The 19,200-nt window shown below is 43.0% G+C and overlaps 1 protein-coding gene across 4 annotated transcripts in view; it reads right to left on the bottom strand.

The window, feature by feature from the left end:
* Positions 1-19,200, bottom strand: part of ARNT2 (aryl hydrocarbon receptor nuclear translocator 2) — a 151,156-nt gene that overhangs the window by 102,733 nt on the left and 29,223 nt on the right. For 3 of the 4 annotated variants that reach the window (XM_080980361.1, XM_080980362.1, XM_080980363.1), the window contains exons 2-3: positions 9,681-9,792; positions 1,954-2,001 (exon numbers count right to left, since the gene is read on the bottom strand). In XM_080980361.1, the coding sequence (XP_080836487.1) occupies positions 1,954-2,001; positions 9,681-9,792 (160 nt within the window). Of the gene's footprint in view, positions 1-1,953; positions 2,002-9,680; positions 9,793-17,754; positions 17,896-19,200 lie in introns of those variants that run through there. The other variant, XM_080980364.1, reaches the window with a different exon arrangement.

The following is a 19,200-nucleotide window of genomic DNA, read 5'->3' as shown; positions in this document are numbered from 1 at the left end:
CATGATGCTGCAATTAGACTCACTGAGCAATGCAAAAACTTGAGCCTAAAAAATAGCAGCCAAGAGGTTGTTAACGCTGCATGCAGCTGATGGATCTAAGAGCTCCCGGGAAGCTGTTAAGATAAATGCTCCTTTGTCATTCCATTCATTTCAAGAGAAACTGCTGTCTCAGGTTGTGCGATGACAGTGCAGTAAAACTGCAGTAATAAAAGCTTACAAAGTTTGACATATTACAGAAGACAACCCCTGGTCATTCTGATTTACTTTCAATACACTGCAGCACTGTAGGTTGCCAAAGCATAGGAAAATTATATCCAAATAAACCTACTACATTGAGCGCTTCTGTCTTGAAATTGGAGAGGTATAAAATTCTCTAATGAAATAAAAATAGGGCTGTGATGCTGAATAAATTATTACAGTGGTACCTCGGTTTATGAACTTAATCTGTTCCGGAAGTCCGTTCTTAAACCAAAACCATTCTTAAACTGAGGCGCTCTTTTCCTAATGAGGCCTCCTGCCATTGGTGCCCTTCCACCCTTTGGATTCCATTCTTAGACTGAGGTAAAGTTCTCAAACTGGGACACTATTTCCGGTTTTGCAGAGTTTGTAAACCTAATCGTTCTTAAACTGGGCTGTTCTTAAACCGAGGTACCACTGAAATCGTTTTTACTAGTAAGTTTTTTTTAAATGATTTGAAAGATGAAAGCATTGCCAGCAGACATTAACAATGAGAATACTCCATTAATTCTAATTCAAAAATATAGATTGATATAAGCAGTCCTTATGTCCAAAGAGGTGTCTAAATGAGATTGACGATTATAAGCTGAATAATAATAATAATAATAATAATAATAATAATAATAATAATTTTATTTATACCTTGCCCATCTGGCTGGGTTTCCCCAGCCACTCTGGGCAGCTTCCGACAAAAGATTAAAATACAATAATTCATCAAATATTAAAACTTCCCTAAACAGGACTGCCTTCAGATGTCCTCTAAAAATCAGATAGTTGTTTATTTCTTTGACATCTGATGGGAGGGCAGTGAGATCATTGGGCCACTGAGTGGGTGGTGTTTGATCTCCCAGCCTTGTAAAGTAAGGCCACATTTACACCATAAATTTAAAGAGTGATGATACTGCTTTAAACAGTCATGGCCTCCCTGAAAGAATTATGTGAGCTATAGTTTATTAAGGATGCTGAGAGTTGTTAAGATGTCCTTCTAATCCCCCTCACAGACCTACAATTCCCTGAGTTCCATATGAAGAGGGGTTGATTGTTAAACCACCCTGGGAACCATAGCTCTTTGTTAGGAATAGAGATTTCCTAACAACCCTAAACAACAAACTACATCTCCCAGAATTCCTTGGGGGGGAGCCATAATTGTTTAAAGTGGTATCATAGCCGCCATAAGGTTCAAAAAGTTAAAAATAATGTATAAAAAGTACTCCCTCAGAAGAGGCACATCCTGGCCTATGTATGAGGAAAATGGGAATGTCACTTTTAAGGGAATGTCTGCCATAAAACCTGAGTGCATCACCTCAAAATCTTCAGCCTGTAAGCCTGCGCCCAGAATCTGTGTTAATTTTTAAAAGCTGCAAAACCCCAAGTGGTGTTTCAACTTCAATACTAACAATTGCACACTTTGAGCTTCAGAATTATCTGGAATATAGGGAGACTCAGACAGAATATTAGTTCAGCCAGCTAGGATCATCCACATGCACAACAGATGATCTATCACTGAAATATGGCCCTGGTTGCATTGTTTCCTCACTTGTAAATTTATGTAGCACTGATGGATTAAAACTTGCGATGACATCTTCAATTGGCAGCCCTATTATTAAGTGTAATAAATTTCAGCAACAACCCTGGCCTACCAATAATCCAAGTTTGTTTACTATCTCCACTAACACATCCCTTTTTGGAACCCTTAAAAAAACAAAAAAACCTCACCTTGAAAATTTGCTGGGTCCTTCACCATCTTCATCATCAAACTCCATCCTGGGGGAAAAGAAAAAATGGTAAGTCTTCTGAATGAGTCATTCTGATTTAAAGAAAAAAAGGCTTCAATGTGGCCTGTTTCTGTTTTTTCTACTGAAAACCCTTTCCCCCCTTTTTCTGTTTGCTAGTGCTGCTTCAGAAAAAAGGAAGGAAGGAAGGAAGGAAGGAAGGAAGGAAGGAAGGAAGGAAGGAAGAAAAAGAAAAGACTGGGCTAGATTTGATTAGCAGCCCTATCCAAACGCCACATTTTAATGAACTAATTCGAAACAGATACGGCATGGCCATGTAAAAGAATCATTCTACCTCAGCCTAGCCCAGTTTCCAAAAACAGGATTCTAAGACTACCTATGACCTTCCCATGTTTCTTTAGTTCCTGCTTCCCACCTCCAACTTCCCAGGAGGAAGAAACTGCTGGAAAGCTGGTCAGTAGCTCCCACCTAAAGTTTGGCTCTGCCTAGACTCTTGGTATGTCCAAGGACCTCTGGGCAGGATCACATGACCAGTGTGGTCCCCAGAGCATCCTTCTGAGGGAGTTCTGGGCCCAACTCTCAACTCCTGGACCAGTTTCTTTGCCCACAGCTTTCCTCAATGTTCCTCAATGAACTCTTGTTCTGCTCTCTAGTCACCGTCTGGAATACCTTAACTTTTCATGGAAGAACTCCAAGAACCCAAAATAAAACTCTGACATACACGTACCCTCCTTTTTTTGCCTCCTATGGATTCTAAAGGGTTTAAGAACAGACATAACTCCCAGAATGCTGTGCGGTTTTATAACTGCAGGGAAACATTCTCAGCCATGTGGAGATCAGAATCCAAAATCCAGGAGATACGAGCGAGGAACGCTTAAGCCAGCCTTCTCTGACCTGGTGCCCTCCAGCGGCTTTAGAACTATAACTCCCACCCATCAGCCCCAGTCAGTATAGCTGATAAGAGTCGCAGTCCAAAATGTCTGAAGTGGTTGGTGGAGGTTGTCTTAGGACTTATGCTACCCTGGTTTATTTTTTAAATTCATCATTCATTTTAAATTCATATTGTATTATTTCTATGATGTTAGCCACTCTGAGCCCAGCTCCAGCTGGGGAGGGCGGGGTACAAAAAAAAATCATTATTATTTAGGTGGCGCTGTGGGTTAAACCACAGAGCCTAGGACTTGCCGATCAGAAGGTCGGCGGTTTGAATCCCCACGACGGGGTGAGCTCCAGTTGCTCGGTCCCTGCTCCTGCCAACCTCGCAGTTCGAAAGCACATCAAAGTGCAAGTAGATAAATAGGTACCGCTCTGGCGGGAAGGTAAATGGTGTTTCCGTGCGCTGCTCTGGTTCGCCAGAAGTGGCTTAGTCATGCTGGTCACATGACCCGGAAGCTGTACGCCGGCTCCCTCGGCCAATAAAGTGAGATGAGCGCTGCAACCCCAGAGTCAGCCACGACTGGACCTAATGGTCAGGGGTCCCTTTACCTTATTATTAATACTATTATTATTATTATTATTATTATTATTTATATTCTAAACCCCCTCCCCCCAGGAACTCGAGGTGCTGTACATGATTCTCCTTTCCCCCATTTCATTGTAAGAACAACCCTGCAAGGTAGGCTAGGCTAAGAGAAAGTAATTGGTCCAAGGTCACCCAGTGAGCTTCATGACTGAACTGGGATTTGCACCCTGGTCTCCTGGTCCTTGTCCAACACTCTAACCGTTACCACACAATGATTTATATTGCCTTTAAGGACTTGAAACTTCAACTAGATCATGCTCACAGTTTGCAATTCCATCATTTACATTTTCCTTGACAGAGAAAGAAAATGACACTCTCTGCATCAAATCAAATTCTTTCAAAAAAGCCTTTTAATTCCTCCGTGGGAGCTGTGACTGTATGTATATTGGTGAAGAAACAGTGACATCCAGTGGCCAGTTTGGCAAACTGAAAAGTGAAATTTGTTTCGCACATGAGCCAACCCAATATAATTTTAGGTCAAACTGAGACAGCATGCCTGCTTCTTTGAAGGTCTTCAACCATCATACTCACAGTATCATTTATTTTCATCTTCAATATCCGCCTTACATCAATTATATTTCACTGTATGTCATTTATTTACCATGAAGAATCTAGATCTATCCATTTATATTTCCTCAAAAAAACACAAGATGGGAAAGTTTAGTGCAAAAAAATATGCATGTATAATGCATTTTAAGACTGGCTGAGATATTTGATGCTTCCTCCATAAAGAACAAGCACAGAGAGTGGTGGGCAAATGGCCTCTTGAAATTCAGTACAGTGGTACCTCGGGTTACATACGCTTCAGGTTACAGACTCCGCTAACCCAGAAATAGTACTTCAGGTTAAGAACTTTGCTTCAGGATGAGAACAGAAATCGTGCTCCGGCGGCGCGGCAGCAGCAGGAGGCCCCATTAGCTAAAGTGGTGCTTCAAGTTAAGAACAGTTTCAGGTTAAGTACGGACCTCTGGAACGAATTAAGTACTTAACTCGAGGTACCACTGTACTCTAATTGGGGGAATGTGAAGTTCTCTACGTTTTGTGATGCAATTCTCCAGCCATAAAATGTGTGTTAAAATGTGCATATCAGGGGGGAAAGTGTGTGCCTAAGATTTATATTTTACCAAGAAAAACCAAAACAAAAATTTATTAAATTGGGAGAAACTGCTTGCAATAAAGGGTATGTTCAGCAAAGCTGCATACAAGAACCTGTGTTTTAGGAGAAATGTTAGAAATTAGGAGACAATTATTTGTAAGGGTTTTTCTCTCTATATTATAATTTTTTACAAGTGTCATCACACTGTAGTTCACATGGCTGCCAATAGGTGGCTATCCCAACTACAGGGTGAAGAGAGAACAGCTGCCTGGTGAGTGGGAAAGTGGCGTGGGTGGCAGGCAGTCCAGGCCACCTGCTGGGGAAGAAGCGATGTTTAGAAATCAGAACTGTTGAGTTGGAAGGGACCACGAGGGTCATCTAGTCCAACTCCCTGCAATGCAGAAATCTTTTGCCCAACCTGGGGCTTGAACCCATAACCTTGAGATTAAGGGTCTACCGACTGCACTATCCCAGCAGAAGGAGAGTTGTTCGACAAGCTGCTCTCTGAGCTCCCCTCCCTCAATTAAATGCTGCTGGAGACGCAATTTAAGGAGGGTGGGAAGCGCTTCAGAGAGTGTTTTAGCAAACTGCCACCCTCTCCGGCCCCCCAAGGTTGTAAGTTGCATTGTGTTGCCTTTGGCAAGAAAAAGCAACTAATCAATTTAATAAAGAAATAAAATCTAATAAGCAGTTCACACGGATTACAATCATGCAATCGCAAACTAAAAACCAAATGAACATAACATCGAAACACTATAAAATCCCAACAATGTGCTAGAACAAATCACTGAAATAGAATACTGAGCAGGGCAATCTAAAAGCTTTTAAAAGTCATATTTACATATGCGCTTTATTTTTAGGCCTTATAATTTATTCCTCGCTATCTTTTGGCTTTCACCTCGATTACTTTTATTGCTGCTCTTTGAATTTTCTCTCATTTGACAATGTACAGTGGTACCTTGGTTTAAGAACAGCTTAGTTTATGAACAACTTGGATTAAGAATGCTGCAAACCCGGAGGTAGGTGTTTTGGTTTGTGAACTTTGCCTTGGAAGCAGACCATGTTTCACTTCCTATTGAGTGTGTTCCATTTGTAAACTGAGTCCCCCGCTGCTATGGGAAAGCACGCCTTCGTTTAAGAACGCTTTGGTTTAAGAATGGACTTGTGGAACGGATTAAGTTCGTAAACCAAGGTACCACTGTATTTTGAGGAACACTTGTACAAGGCATAGCAAAGGATTTGAGGCCGGTGGGAAATGTTTCAGAACGCATTATCAGAGGCTGTGCATGCCTTTGAGGAGGTGGAGTTAACAAGCTCTACACCTCATTTTTTGGGACGCTGGTGGCGCTGTGGGTTAAACCACAGAGCCTAGGACTTGCCGATCAGAAGGTCGGCAGTTCAAATCCCTGCGATGGAGTGAGCTCCTGTTGCTCGGTCCCTGCACCTGCCAACCTAGCAGTTTGAAAGCACGTCAAAGTGCAAGTAGATAAACAGGTACTGCTCTGGCGGGAAGGTAAACGGTGTTTCCGTGCGCTGCTCCGGTTCGCCAGAAGCGGCTTAGTCATGCTGGCCACATGACCCAGACAAAGCTGTCTACGGACAAACGCCGGCTCCCTCGGCCAATAAAGCGAGATGAGCGCCGCAACCCCAGAGTCGGCCACAACTGGACCTAACAGTCAGGGGTACCTTTAACTTTACCTTTACACCTCATTTTTGCCCTAGGGGAAACTGAGTCACACCCCACAACATACCAAATCTCTAATCCAGATAGATTCTCAAAATTCCATCCCAACCGAAGCTATGTTTGCATCAGTGGGGTGCGTTCCATTATGTTTTGAAGACTGGGCTATTAACCTTTAGGATCGTAGTACATGGTGTATGAAATGCAATTCCTATCTCACTTGACCACATCAGATGAGATCCTCTAGCCAGAGCAAGTAAATTGCACACCACACAACAACGGCAGAAGTAATTCTAAGAAGACAAATGGTATCACTGCAGAGAAAGACATTTCTTTTGTTTTGTTTTCCAAAGTACACAAGGGAGGGGGGGCAGGTCCTTTTTTAAAATGGAACTGTTCAAATTGAAGGAATAATTCTCTTTCCCATTTCATACATTAATTGCCCATTGCGAAAGGACTGACCCAAAACCAGAGAAATAATTATATTAATTTGAATTTTTCAGTTCCAAGCTGCTAGATGTCTTAAATATAAGAAAAATGCAAGCTAAAATTTAAAAAAGAAAGCAAACAAAGCCTTTTGGATTGCAGTAATATATACTTACTTACCTGGGAGCAAACCCTGTTGAGCTCAATGGGACCTACTTCCAAGTAGGCATGTACAGGATTAACAGTAAACTGATGCAAGGATGAAAGGCATGTGTTACAAAGTTCTATTCGATACCATGTGAGAGGGCAGGAAAAACTTGTTTAAAATGTCACTAGAGTGAAATTTAAAGACATTTAAGGAAAGAGTGATACACAGTCAAGAGATGAAAGCTTTCTTCGGGCCAGTTCCATCTCTAGGCTGCAGGTGGAGACTTGCACATTTGAAAGCTTCCCCATGAAAACACACTTCCTACAGATAGATTGGGAGGAGAGAGGGAAGCCAGGACTGCCTAGATGACGTCATGTCTGAGTGAATGTACAGAATAAGATGAGAACCTAAGCAATGATTTAAAACACACAGAGACACCAAGGACCTGGTCCTTATGCCATAAAGATGCATCCTTCAATTAGTATGGGAGGTCCCTGGTGGAAAGTTCAAAAGCCACAGCATTTTCCTATTAGAGCCTTACACAGCACCTTGCCCCTTCCTAAGAAGAAGAGTTTGGATTTGATATCCCGCTTTATCACTGCCCGAAGGAGTCTCAAAGCAGCTAACATTCTCCTTTCCCTTCCTCCCCCACAACAAACACTCTGTGAGGTGAGTGGGGCTGAGAGACTTCAGAGAAGTGTGACTGGCCCAAGGTCACCCAGCAGCTGCATGTGGAGGAGCGGAGATGCGAACCCAGTTCCCCAGATTACCACTCTTAATCACTACACCACACTGGCTCCCAGTGGTAAAACCAGCATAAATGATGCAAATTTCTTTCACCTGCATAGCTTCTCTGTGTTATCAAATGAATGCGTTTTAACACATTAAAGAATTGTTTGTTTTTGTTAGTCAGGTCTGAGTTATACATGCCGCACACTATCGAAGTTTTACTCTGGACAGAACTGGCATTTAGCTACAACGACAACCAGGCCAGGGAGGCTGACCAGCACTCCCAGATTCTCAAATGCAGCTGGCGAAGAAGAGCGGACAAGGGCTTTGATGTCACTAAGCCTCCTCCTTCCTCTGTATATCTTCCTCTACCTCTGACTCTCCCCCTACCACCAGTGGCAGATCATATGCCCGCACTGCCCAGGGTGGGCGCACTCCCGAGGGGGGCATGGCGTGGAGGATGCCCTCCCAGGCGTGGGATAGCCACTCGGGAGCCCGGAGTGCATGCCCTGCAGCCGGGGACGGAGCGAGCCTCTCACGGAGACGGAGCGAGCCACCCATAGCAGACATTCGGGGCGCCACCAGCCCACAACTCCCAAGCCTCCCCAAGCTGTCAAAACTAAGGGAGAAGGGGGGAATGGCGCCAGCAAAGTGGCGCAGCTCCCCCCTTACCCTGACGCCTCAGGGTAGGCTTGGGAGTCACGGGCGGGTGGCGCGCCGAATGTCACCCCCTCAGTGAGGGCACCTGGGGCGGACCGCCCCCACTGCCCCCCTTCCTATGCCCCTGCCTACCACAGGGATGGCCACCCCACTCCCATAACCCCTCCCAACCCTGACCAAGACACATAGTATCACTGATGCACCCACAAAGACTATAGGGATACAGCAGAGGGGAGCATCAGGAAGAACACCCACAAGGAGACAAAGAAGATGACAATAAAACGTGACTCACACCCCAGTTCTCACCTAGGACAAAACCTCTACTCCCCCTCCTGTCTCACAACCAAGAAGAGCAAAGGTCCATGTTTGGACTCTATGGTCATAGTTAATTTACCGATATGCCCCATTTCCCCACAAACACATCTGTGCACAAAATGGTCCCTGAAAAAGTGGGTTGGCTCCAATGCAGTGCTAGCCACTGTGTTCTGTGAGCATGAGGATTTCTGCTCCCTTCTTCCGCCTGTGCACCCCCTAAATCTGTTCTGGGGGTTGGGCCAACCCTCCGGAGCTAATTTGGGGAACAGGGCCACCCGAATACCTCCCAGTCTAAATGCAGTACTACAATAATAGTGCGTAATAAAGAAGTATAATATCACCACAACATAACTGTTGCATCAAAATTCATTAGCATAAAGCTCACCAAAAGTTAAGTAAAACTACCCAATAACTTCAGGTCCAAAAGTCGTCCCAAAGTTTATAATATTAGTACCTAGTAACCTAAAATTGATTGTGCCTCAAGCTCAAAGGCCAGAATAGTCTGCCCAGAGTTCCTCTGGAAGCAATATTATATTACATATTACATATTACATATTATTATATATATTATTATTATACTTTATTTTTTACAAAGTTTATATACCGCTTACTTGACAGCAGGCTTCTAAGCAGTTTATAAAGAACCATCTGAAATAACCATTGAAGCAAAACGTTTAAAGCAACATACACAAAATTAAATATAAATAAAACCAGCCATTTTACGATAATCATACATAGGTCCATGAATTTTAACGGTTCTACCCTGAGTAAAACCTAGCTGAACCCAACAAAATAGCCAAATAAACAACTCAGTGCTGTTCAGGAAGTGGGAGGTTCTGTAGGAAAGAAACTTCCAGCTTTACTTCAAGCATAAATATTTATATATTTATAACCTGCACCTTCATAAAGCCTATCAAGGTGGTTTGCAATATAATTAAACGGTCCACAAGCATCCATTTAACACAAAGACATCAATAAAAAACACCAGCAGATACAGGTTGGTTAAAAAGAGAAATTCGTATTGTGAAGGCCTGTATAAAAAGTAATGGCATTTTTAAGAAAGCAGGGATGGTTCCTGCTTAACATCTATTGGTGGGGAGTCCCACAGGGCCTGCCACGCTAAATCAACTTACCCAGAGCGTCTCTTTCCTCCTCTAGCAGGCATGGGCCCGGCCATTCTCACTTGACCAGCTGCCATCGGCGCCACCGGCAACGTCACTGACCCAGGTATGTCTGACGCCATCTCTGCAAGGGAGACGGGGAAGAAAGAGCCGACTTAGCAAAATGAGTTTGATGCAGGGGGAGGAGAGTCAAACTCCCAACCCAGCAGCTCCCAGTTTTACTCTTCAGCCAACGACATGGTTCCCCTCCCATATAGCCAAGTAAGGTTGTGTCAATGGTTAACTGCCCTGAGCCATTTGTGGATGCAGGAGGCTGCTTTATACAGAGTCAGACTCTTATTTTTTTCCAAATTCTTTTATTGATTTTCCAAAAATTTTAAACAAACAAACAAACATAAATCTTAACTGTACCTAATCCAATCTTCGTAACATTGTTAGGTGACTTCCTCTAATCCTTCTGGCTGAGTTTCAGTGTATATCATTGTAACAGTTTTCCAAAACCAAATTTCTCATAAAATTAACTTAATCACTTAACATCATTTTATTTTTTTTAACTTTAAACATTTTATTCTCAAACATCACATATTTAAATCCTAAGCCTATCTGGTATTTGCAAGTTTTCCCAATTAAGTTATCTTAACGTATTTAACTAAATAGTCTTTGAATTTCATCCATTCCTCCTGGTACTCCTCCTCCTTCTGGTCACGGACTTTTCCAGTCAGGTCGGCTAGCTCCGAAAAGTCCATCATCTTCATCTGCCATTCCTCCACTGTTGGGACTTCTTGTGTTTTCCAATTCTTAGCTAACAAAATTCTAGCTGCAGTTGTGGCATACAAAAACAATCTTTCTTGGGCAATTCCAGGCCTATTATTCCAAGAAGGAAGGCCTCTAGTTTCTTAGTAAATGTATATTTCAACATTTTTTTCAATTCATTATAAATCTTCTCCCAGAAGTCTTTCACCTTGGGGCAGGTCCACCACATATGATAAAAGGTACCTTCTTTTTCTTTACAGTTCCAGCATAGATTATCACTATTATGATAGATCTTTGCTAATTTTACAGGAGTTAAGTACCATCTATACATCATTTTCATAATATTTTCCTTTAACACCGTACATGCAGTGAACTTGACCCCTTTCCTTATAGAGAGTCAGACTCTTGGTTCATTTAGTGCAGTGCCGTCTATGCAAAATTGAGCTTTGCTAACCTCAGAACAGTGTTAGAAATTAGCCAGGCGCCAGGTGCGTTTTTGCGACTGGCTCAGCTCCAATTGCGACCAGGTGAAGACCTCTGGTTGCCAGGTTGGCGACTGACAGCTCCACCTGGCTGGCCCTCCAGCTTTTTTAAGGTGATAAGCACAAGGGCTTATTTCCTGCATTTATATCCCACTTTTTCCTCCAAGGAGTAAGCTTCATGACTGCGTGGGGATTTGAACCCTGATCTCCCAGGTCCTGGTCCAACACTCTAACCAGTACCCCACCCTGGTTTGCTAGAGTACATCTGCTACAGGGCAGCCATATAAATCAAGTAGGCAACTAAATCTGGAGAAAGCAAAATGTCACTTAGGGAAGGATCTGAAATATTTTCCTCAAAGCTTGAATTTGCTTTATTCTGGATGGTTTTGTTTGATGTTTCAATGTGCTGTGAAGTGCTTTGGGATTTTTTTCTTTGAAATGTAAAGTGGTATATAGAAATGAAATTAATAATGACAAAAAAAAACTTCATTGAGGAAAACATGGTGCTTATATATACTGTTTTGGCAACCGAAGCCCAGGTTTAAAGGTGTCATTTGGCGAAGAGCTTACATAGCTGAGTTTCTAACACTGCCTAAGAAGCGTGTGGAGATGGCTTTTTCTGTGGCAGCCACTAAATTGTGGAGCACCCTCCGCACAGAGCAAGAATCATAAAATGGTAGAGCTGAGACCTCAAGGGTCTTCTGGGTCCAAACCCCTGCAATGCTACTTACACCTCTAGTTTCTTCATTGCATAGCTTCTGCTGTGTGAATATACATCTCTTTACCCCGGCCTTTGACAGGTAAGGTATTTTTGTAGGACACACACCTGTTTTGTTTAGCTTATACTACGCTGCTTTTGCTTATAATTGTTTCACTTTTTATATATAACTGGAGAAACTGCTTTACTTGGTTTTTTTTAAATTGTATGATTATATTGCCATAACTAGGAAACATGTGGTAAAGGATGGATAAAAACAATCTTATCAAAGAAATTCACTGACCAGCAATGGTTCTTCAGGGTTTCTCTCGGGCGAAAGTCTCTCCCAGTCTTACCTGGAGATTCTGGGGATTGAATCTGGGACCTTCGGAGTGCAAAGTATTTCCTCTACTACTTTCCTTTCCTACTTTGCATCATTTTCCTAATTTGGATCACAAGCTATTCTGATGGTATTATTATGATGGTGGTGGCTGTGGTGATTATTATTGTGGTTGCAATTATTATAACTTTCTAATGTTATAATTTAGTTTAAATGAAATGAAGTACTGTACAATAAAGGTTTAAAAGGTTTAAAGGGAACGGGTGGCACTGTGGTCTTAACCACTGAGCCTCTTGGACTTCCTGATTGAAAGGTTTGAATCCCCGCGACGGAGTGAGCTCCCGTTGCTCTGTCCCAGCTTCTGCCAACCTAGCAGTTCGAAAGCGTGCCAGTGCAAGTAAATAGGTACCGCTGTGGTGGGAAGGTAAATGGTGTTTCCATGCACTCTGGTTTTCGTCACAGTGTTCCGTTGTGCCAGAAGCGGTTTACTCATGCTAGCCACATGACCCTGAAAGCTGTCTGTGGACAAACACCGGCTCCCTTGGCCTGAAAGTGAGTTGAGCGCCGCACCCATAGTTGCCTTTGACTGGACTTAACCGTCCAGGGGTCCTTTACCTTTTACCTTACCTTAAAACAAGTCAAAAGCTAACAGCAACCATCAAAAAAAGGCACAAATCAAATGCAGACAAGAGCTCAAATGAAAACAAGCGATCAATTCACACGCAGACAGAAAAGGCCCATAGGGGAACAGTTCATTATTAAAAGCCTGATGGAACAAAGTGGTTTTAAGAGCCAATGGAAAATGGCAAAGAAAAGCAACAAGATGGTAACTGCATCTGGGATGGTAACTGCATCTGGCCATTAAAGTGGTCATGTTTGTCACTAAACCACCAAAACATGCATACATACAATAACGGATTTATGCACATCCAACTGATACTTGATTGCGCACATGTGCATGGCGCCAAACCTGAAAGTGACCTGAAAACGTCACTAATAGGGCGGAACAGGGGCCCCACAGATGCACATGGGGGTCCGGAACATAACCCCCACGCAAAATGAGGATTGCCTGTATTGTGGTATAGTGGGTGATGTAGCAGAGTCAGTGTGGTGTCGTGGTTAGAGTGTCAGGCTACAGCCCAATGTTATCTTTGCTCTGCAGGCCAAATGCAAGCCATGGTTTATCAGTCCAGGAGTCACATCAAACCACAGTTAAGCTTTACCACGATCTGAACTAAGGAAAGAAGTGCAGTATTTCAACACGTATCTATGGCAGTTCCACTGTGTCTGGAGAACTCCTTAAAGTCAACTTATATTGTACCCAGTCACCATGCAATGATGGGCATTTTATGTAGTATCATTGCTACTGAATATTACTTTGAGGAAATTTGCCTGGTACATTAGGTTTTATTAGGGGAACTCTTCATCAGCCAAAAGTGCTACAGAGCAGAAAGACTGAAACAATGCATTTTAAGAGGAAATCCAGGTGAGAAACACCTCCCTTTTATGCCCAGGAGGTGCAGTCAAGCTGCAATTGAAGTCTCTGATATGTCAAATACTTGCAATGTCTTCTCTGAGCACAATTCAGAACCAATTACATTGGGTGGAACATTTTCTGCTATTATATTTTTTCCGCAGAACATTTTCCACTTTTAGAAATGTATTATTTCATAAAGCTCAAGTCAAGTCAAACTGAGCAACTGGAATGGATATATGATACAAGTCAAATAAAAAAACCCCAAGGTTGTAACTAACTTTCCCCCCAGGTGTTTCTACATAGGAAACATGCTTCTTTATGCACTTGTCTAGGAAGCAATTCATCCATGCTAAAATTGGCATGGTAACCGTTTTTGACGCCTTCATTTTAAACCTTAAAATCTGAAGTCAAGGAAGTGCTCGCTACTGAGCTGTCACGCTTTCCTTAACATTTACAAGCATTCAAATGAAGTTAATTTAAAAAGCAAAGCTTTACATTTGTTTGAACTGAAGCCATACTGTGGCTGCAATCCTAAAGCCACTTATTTCCAGGAAGCAGCACAATCCAAACTCAATATCCTCCAAGATGGGATAGCTTGGATCTGGTGGATATTGGGATGTCCCAGCTGAACTAGGGCTTGACTGGCATATGTCCCTCACCCCAGATCAGCAGGGGCTCAGCCAGGGAAACCAGGTGCAACTTACTCTGTTGTAAGTACCAAAAAAAGGACTGGGGGGGGGGGGAGAGATGGAAGGTATGGGGGGGAGAGAGATTTACATCTATTTTAAACACTTTTCAGCAACCCAGCAGAACTCAGCCAGCAAAAAGGGTAGCGTATATCAAATTTCTCCAAAAACCTACTGCAGAGTTCACAACAGAGGAAACTTATGCCAGTGTAATTTACACCAGCTCTTTATAGTTAGGATCGTTCTGTTAGTCTCACTAAATTCAATGCCTGCATATATTGATTCAATATACTATTTTATGTAAGCCGCTTAGGGTTCTTTTCTATAAAGCAGTATATAAATATTGCCAAATATGTTAAGTTGTGGGTGAACATATCAGACGACACAGCGATTTTTCAAACAGCTCTTGTTTATTCACAGGCCAGAACAGAACTGAACTGAAGGGTTCAGCCAGCCTGCTTATATAGAGCTCCACTAGAACGCAAGAGTAACCATTTTCTCTAACTATCCAATCACTGAACGTCTCTTTCGATCCCTTATTTGCATATGTGGACCTGAGTGAAAACTATCTACAGTATCCCCCTGCTGGCCCAGGGTGAGAACTTCAGTACATAACAAAATAAATAATAGAAACAAAGATGTTGCGATATGGACAATCCTTGAGACAACACACACAGTCCGCTCCCTTTTCTCTTCTTGGTGCACCAAAATAAAATTTGGAGGTCTTTGATTAATCGTGCTTGCCTGCTTCTTCCAAACTAAAAAACAACAACCTGGTTATCAGAGTCAGAACAAGTAAAGATTTTACACCAACTTCAAATAATCGTTTAAGATGCTGGCTTGTTCTAAAGCTTTTAACCTTGGATAAAATGAGAAACTGAGGTTAATTGAAAATTTCTGGGTTTGCTTTTAAAAAGGTAAATTATATATAGTGCTTTGTTGTTGTCGTTTAGTCGTGTCCGACTCTTCGTGACCCCATGGACCAGAGCACGCCAGGCACTTCTGTCTTCCACTGCCTCCCGCAGTTTGGTCAGACTCATGTTTGTAGCTTCGAAGACACTGTCCAACCATCTCATCCTCCGTCGTCCCCTTCTCCTTGTGCCCTCCATCTTTCCCAACATCAGGGTCTTTTCCAGGGAGTCTTCTCTTCTCATGAGGTGGCCAAAGTATTGGAGCCTCAGCTTCACGATCTGTCCTTCCAGTGAGCACTCAGGGCTGATTTCCTTAAGAATGGATACATTTGATCTTCTTTCAGTCCATGGGACTCTCAAGAGTCTCCTCCAACACCATAATTCAAAAGCATCAATTCTTTGGCGATCAGCCTTCTTTATGGTCCAGCTCTTACTTCCATACATCACTACTGGGAAAACCATAGCTTTTACTATACGGACCTTTGTTGGCAAGGTGATGTCTCTGCTTTTTAAGATGCTGTCTAGGTTGGTCATTGCTTTCCTCCCAAGAAGCAGGAGTCTCTTAATTTCGTGGCTGCTGTCACCATCTGCAGTGATCATGGAGCCCAAGAAAGTAAAATCTCTCACTGCCTCCATTTCTTCTCCTTCTATTTGCCAGGAGGTGATGGGACCAGTGGCCATGATCTTTGTGCTACAGTATATAGTGCTACAGTAGGCAATATTGCCAGCTGCTCTTAATTTCAAAGAAAAAAGATGGCAGGGGTTCAGGTATGTATGTCAGCTGCCACACCACTTTTCCTAGATCCTGGGAGGAGACAGGTGGAAATAATTCGGTATGAAAAGGGTATCTTCTCATGCCTTCGTTATGTTCTAATACTACATCTATAATAACTGAAAGCAGTGTTAGAAACTCAGATAACTAAGCTTAGGCGCCAAATGGCTTCTTAAACCAGGGTGACAGTTGCCAAAACAGAATGCCTTGCTGCCATTTGGGGGCCATATTTTTCAATGCAACTTTTTGGTTCCTGAAATTCATTCCAATTGTGCAGATAAAAAATCTACAGAATGTGTTGCTAGCAAAATCCAAGGGTCTCCAGGCACGCAGCTCCAGATGGTGGAGACACCAGGCCCCATCCTGGCGTCCCAGCATCTTCACTTGGTTGCAAGTGGCCAATAGCCAGGTGCAAAATGCGCCTGTTGAATTTCGAACCCTGGGATGAAAGATCCCAGTGCTGCGTGCCAAGAGCTCAGGCACAAAATTAAACTTTGCAATTAAGTCCATAATTGTTACTAGGCTACAAACAACCTTAAGTATCCCATTTGCCTCGATACCTCTACTTCTCTCATTTGTGGCCCATCGGTGGCCTTAAGAGCAAAAACTCTCTTACCATTTATGTTTTGGCCTGGTCACCTGGAAATCAATTTCTATTCACCTCAGGTAATCAGGTGTTACAGTACAGAGGCATCAGTGAAATAAAAAAGCTGGCTCTTTGATGTGCCCCAGGAAGAATCTTAGGACTTGGCGGATGGCTGTTCACAAGCCTAAATTAACCAGGTTATCAACCCAATCCTATACAGTGGTACCTCGCAAGATGAATGCCTCGCAAGACGAAAAACTCGCTAGACGAAAGAGTTTTCCGTTTTTTGAGTCGTTCCGCAAGACGAATTTCCCTATGGGCTTGCTTCGCAAGACGAAACGTCTTGTGAGTTCTTGCGAGTTTGTTTCCTTTTTCTTAAAGCCGCTAAGCCACTAAGCCGTTAATAGCCGCTAAGCCGTTAATAGCCACTAAGCCGCTAAGCCGCTAATAGCCATGCTTCGCAAGACGAAAAAACCACAAGACGAAGAGACTCGCGGAACGGATTAATTTCGTCTTGCGAGGCACCACTGTACGTCTTTACGTGGAAGTTCAATGGAATTCCCAGACATGCATGTGATTGCAGCATATAAATCTGGGGTGTGTTTTTTAAAAAATAATAATACAAGTTTTAACATATCTGGCTGTGTGCCCTGAATTACCTATTCCTTCCAAAGAAGTCTCCATTTTACATGAATGCCAAGGAGATAATATTTCTTAGCTTGAATCAGCAGCACATGAAATTATCCTTAAAAAAAAAAGTCAGACTAATAATACTGGGTTCTGAGCCTTGCAAATTAAAGGCCTTTTGCCACCAGCAATAGCCAGCAGTTTTATGAAAGAGTTTAATACACAAAGATTTAAAGAGGGTGGGAGAGAGGGAGAGAGTCTCCCAAGCCACTTGGCAGCAAAGAACTCACTGAAATAAAAGCATCAAGAGAACATCCACTGTAAAAGATTGTTCCAAAAAAGGCTGTAGCTCGGCGATAGAGAATCTGCCTTGCATATCGAAGATCCGAGGTTCAACCTTTGCCTGAAAGCCAGGAGAGCCACTGGCAGTCAGTGCAGACAGTACAGATCAAGAGACATCCATGGTCTGACTCAGCAGAAGGCTATGTTGCAATTACATCCCACCTTTTATCGGATAGCACTTTACCAGCACAATATAAAAATGAATCCAGCAAGCGCAATGGAACAGTGAACGGACACAGAATATTTTTGCATATGCCTTTAAAGAAAACTCCAAACCGACAAACAGGTTATATAGCAAATTGCCTCTCTCTCACCACAAATAAAACACACAAATTAATAAGCAAATGCCCTCAAATCCAGACTCAGCAACGCTATGCAAGAGATCAGATCCCACCCACCCTAATGTCTCCCACCTTCGTAGGCAAGAAGTCCTGCAAAACTGCTGTTTTCTTCTTGGAGCCGAACCCTCCTTCAAAAGGAATTCGTAAGAAATGTCAGAAAACCTCTGGGAAGAAATACAACGGCATTGGTATTCTGCTCAGAAAGTGTCATCCCAGATCTGTTTACCTTAACTGTGGACCATGATTCAGCTGGTGACAAGTGTCTTGCATACTGATCAATTTATTTGCAAGGCAAAATTAATGCCATTTTCTGCATTAACCACTTGCATTCTGGTGGTGGAAAAAAGTGGGGGGGGGGGCCTCTTGATGTGCATCAAGCCAGTTTTCCAAAAATGCAGGGACTCACAAATCCAGTTGCCAGTGTAAATGCACTGAGCCCTCTGGCAAGCGGGACACCCGGTTCCTACAGTTCTCTACCCAATGGTACCAACTTAAAAATAAATAAATGGGGGGGGGCAGGTAAGCCCCACCCCACACAATCTATCACAAGACGCAGTGCACACACACCATATGAATTGCAATGCTTATCAACTTTTGGGGGCCCTGGTCCCCTCAAATGTTTTATGGGGCGGCCAAGGGACCTTGGCCTCTAAGAGTTGGCTCCTCTGTCCTTACTGCAGAGGTCTCAAATCCAGAAGTCTTTTCCAAATAGCACATATAGCTTCCCTTGCTTCTTACTTTCCCCATACCTTGCACAAATCAGAAATCAGAAATGACCTTGCCTAACCCACAAGTCCTTGCTGGATGCCAGAGGACTCAAAGCTGGAAAGGGAGTTGGCGGTAACCACAGATAATGGCGGTCTAGTAAGCCAAGCCAGCAATTGTGGGCCTCTGCCAAAACTCCAGAAAGAACAGTGGTTTCCCTGATAAGAAAATAAACTCTCCCCCCGCCCCACCCCATACCTGTGCGCCTGGCATTCTGAGGAAGTTGGTGTTCTCTTCTATTGAGATTGCCAACTGTTACGTGTCCTAGACACATCTGTGGTTTCAAGTGAGCATTGTGGGCACCACCTCTGCTTATCATTTCTCTCTCCCCTCCTCTAGATCAGTCCCTGTACTGCCCAGGAGAAAGAAAAAGAGAGATGGACTTCACTTTCCCAAGGGATCTGGGTAAAAGTTGTATCCAGCAGATTTAATCTGAACCTTGAAAATGCACATCCTTGCTAAGCATTGGCCATACTGGCCGGGGCTGATAGGAGGTGGATTTCAGCCATATGTCCAAGTCTCCCTATTTTCCAGGGACAGTCCTGGTATTACCAAAGCCGTCCCAGTTTCTGATTTGATCCTGGAATGTCCCACATTTCCTTAGGAAGGCCTTATTTTCATCAGAGAAATGTTGGAGGGTATGGTGGGACAGCCCCTATTTTCATCCGAAAAATGTTGAACTATATGGAGCTATGAAACCCCCAAGCCAAGGAGAAAAGGCAGCCCTGTAGAGGGACTTTTTTAATGTTTTAT

This window comes from Podarcis pityusensis (genome assembly GCF_964106645.2).
Source record: "Podarcis pityusensis genome assembly, chromosome: 14".
In the NCBI taxonomy this organism is placed as follows: Eukaryota; Metazoa; Chordata; class Lepidosauria; order Squamata; family Lacertidae; genus Podarcis; species Podarcis pityusensis.
This window is presented reverse-complemented; position numbering and strand designations above follow the sequence as displayed.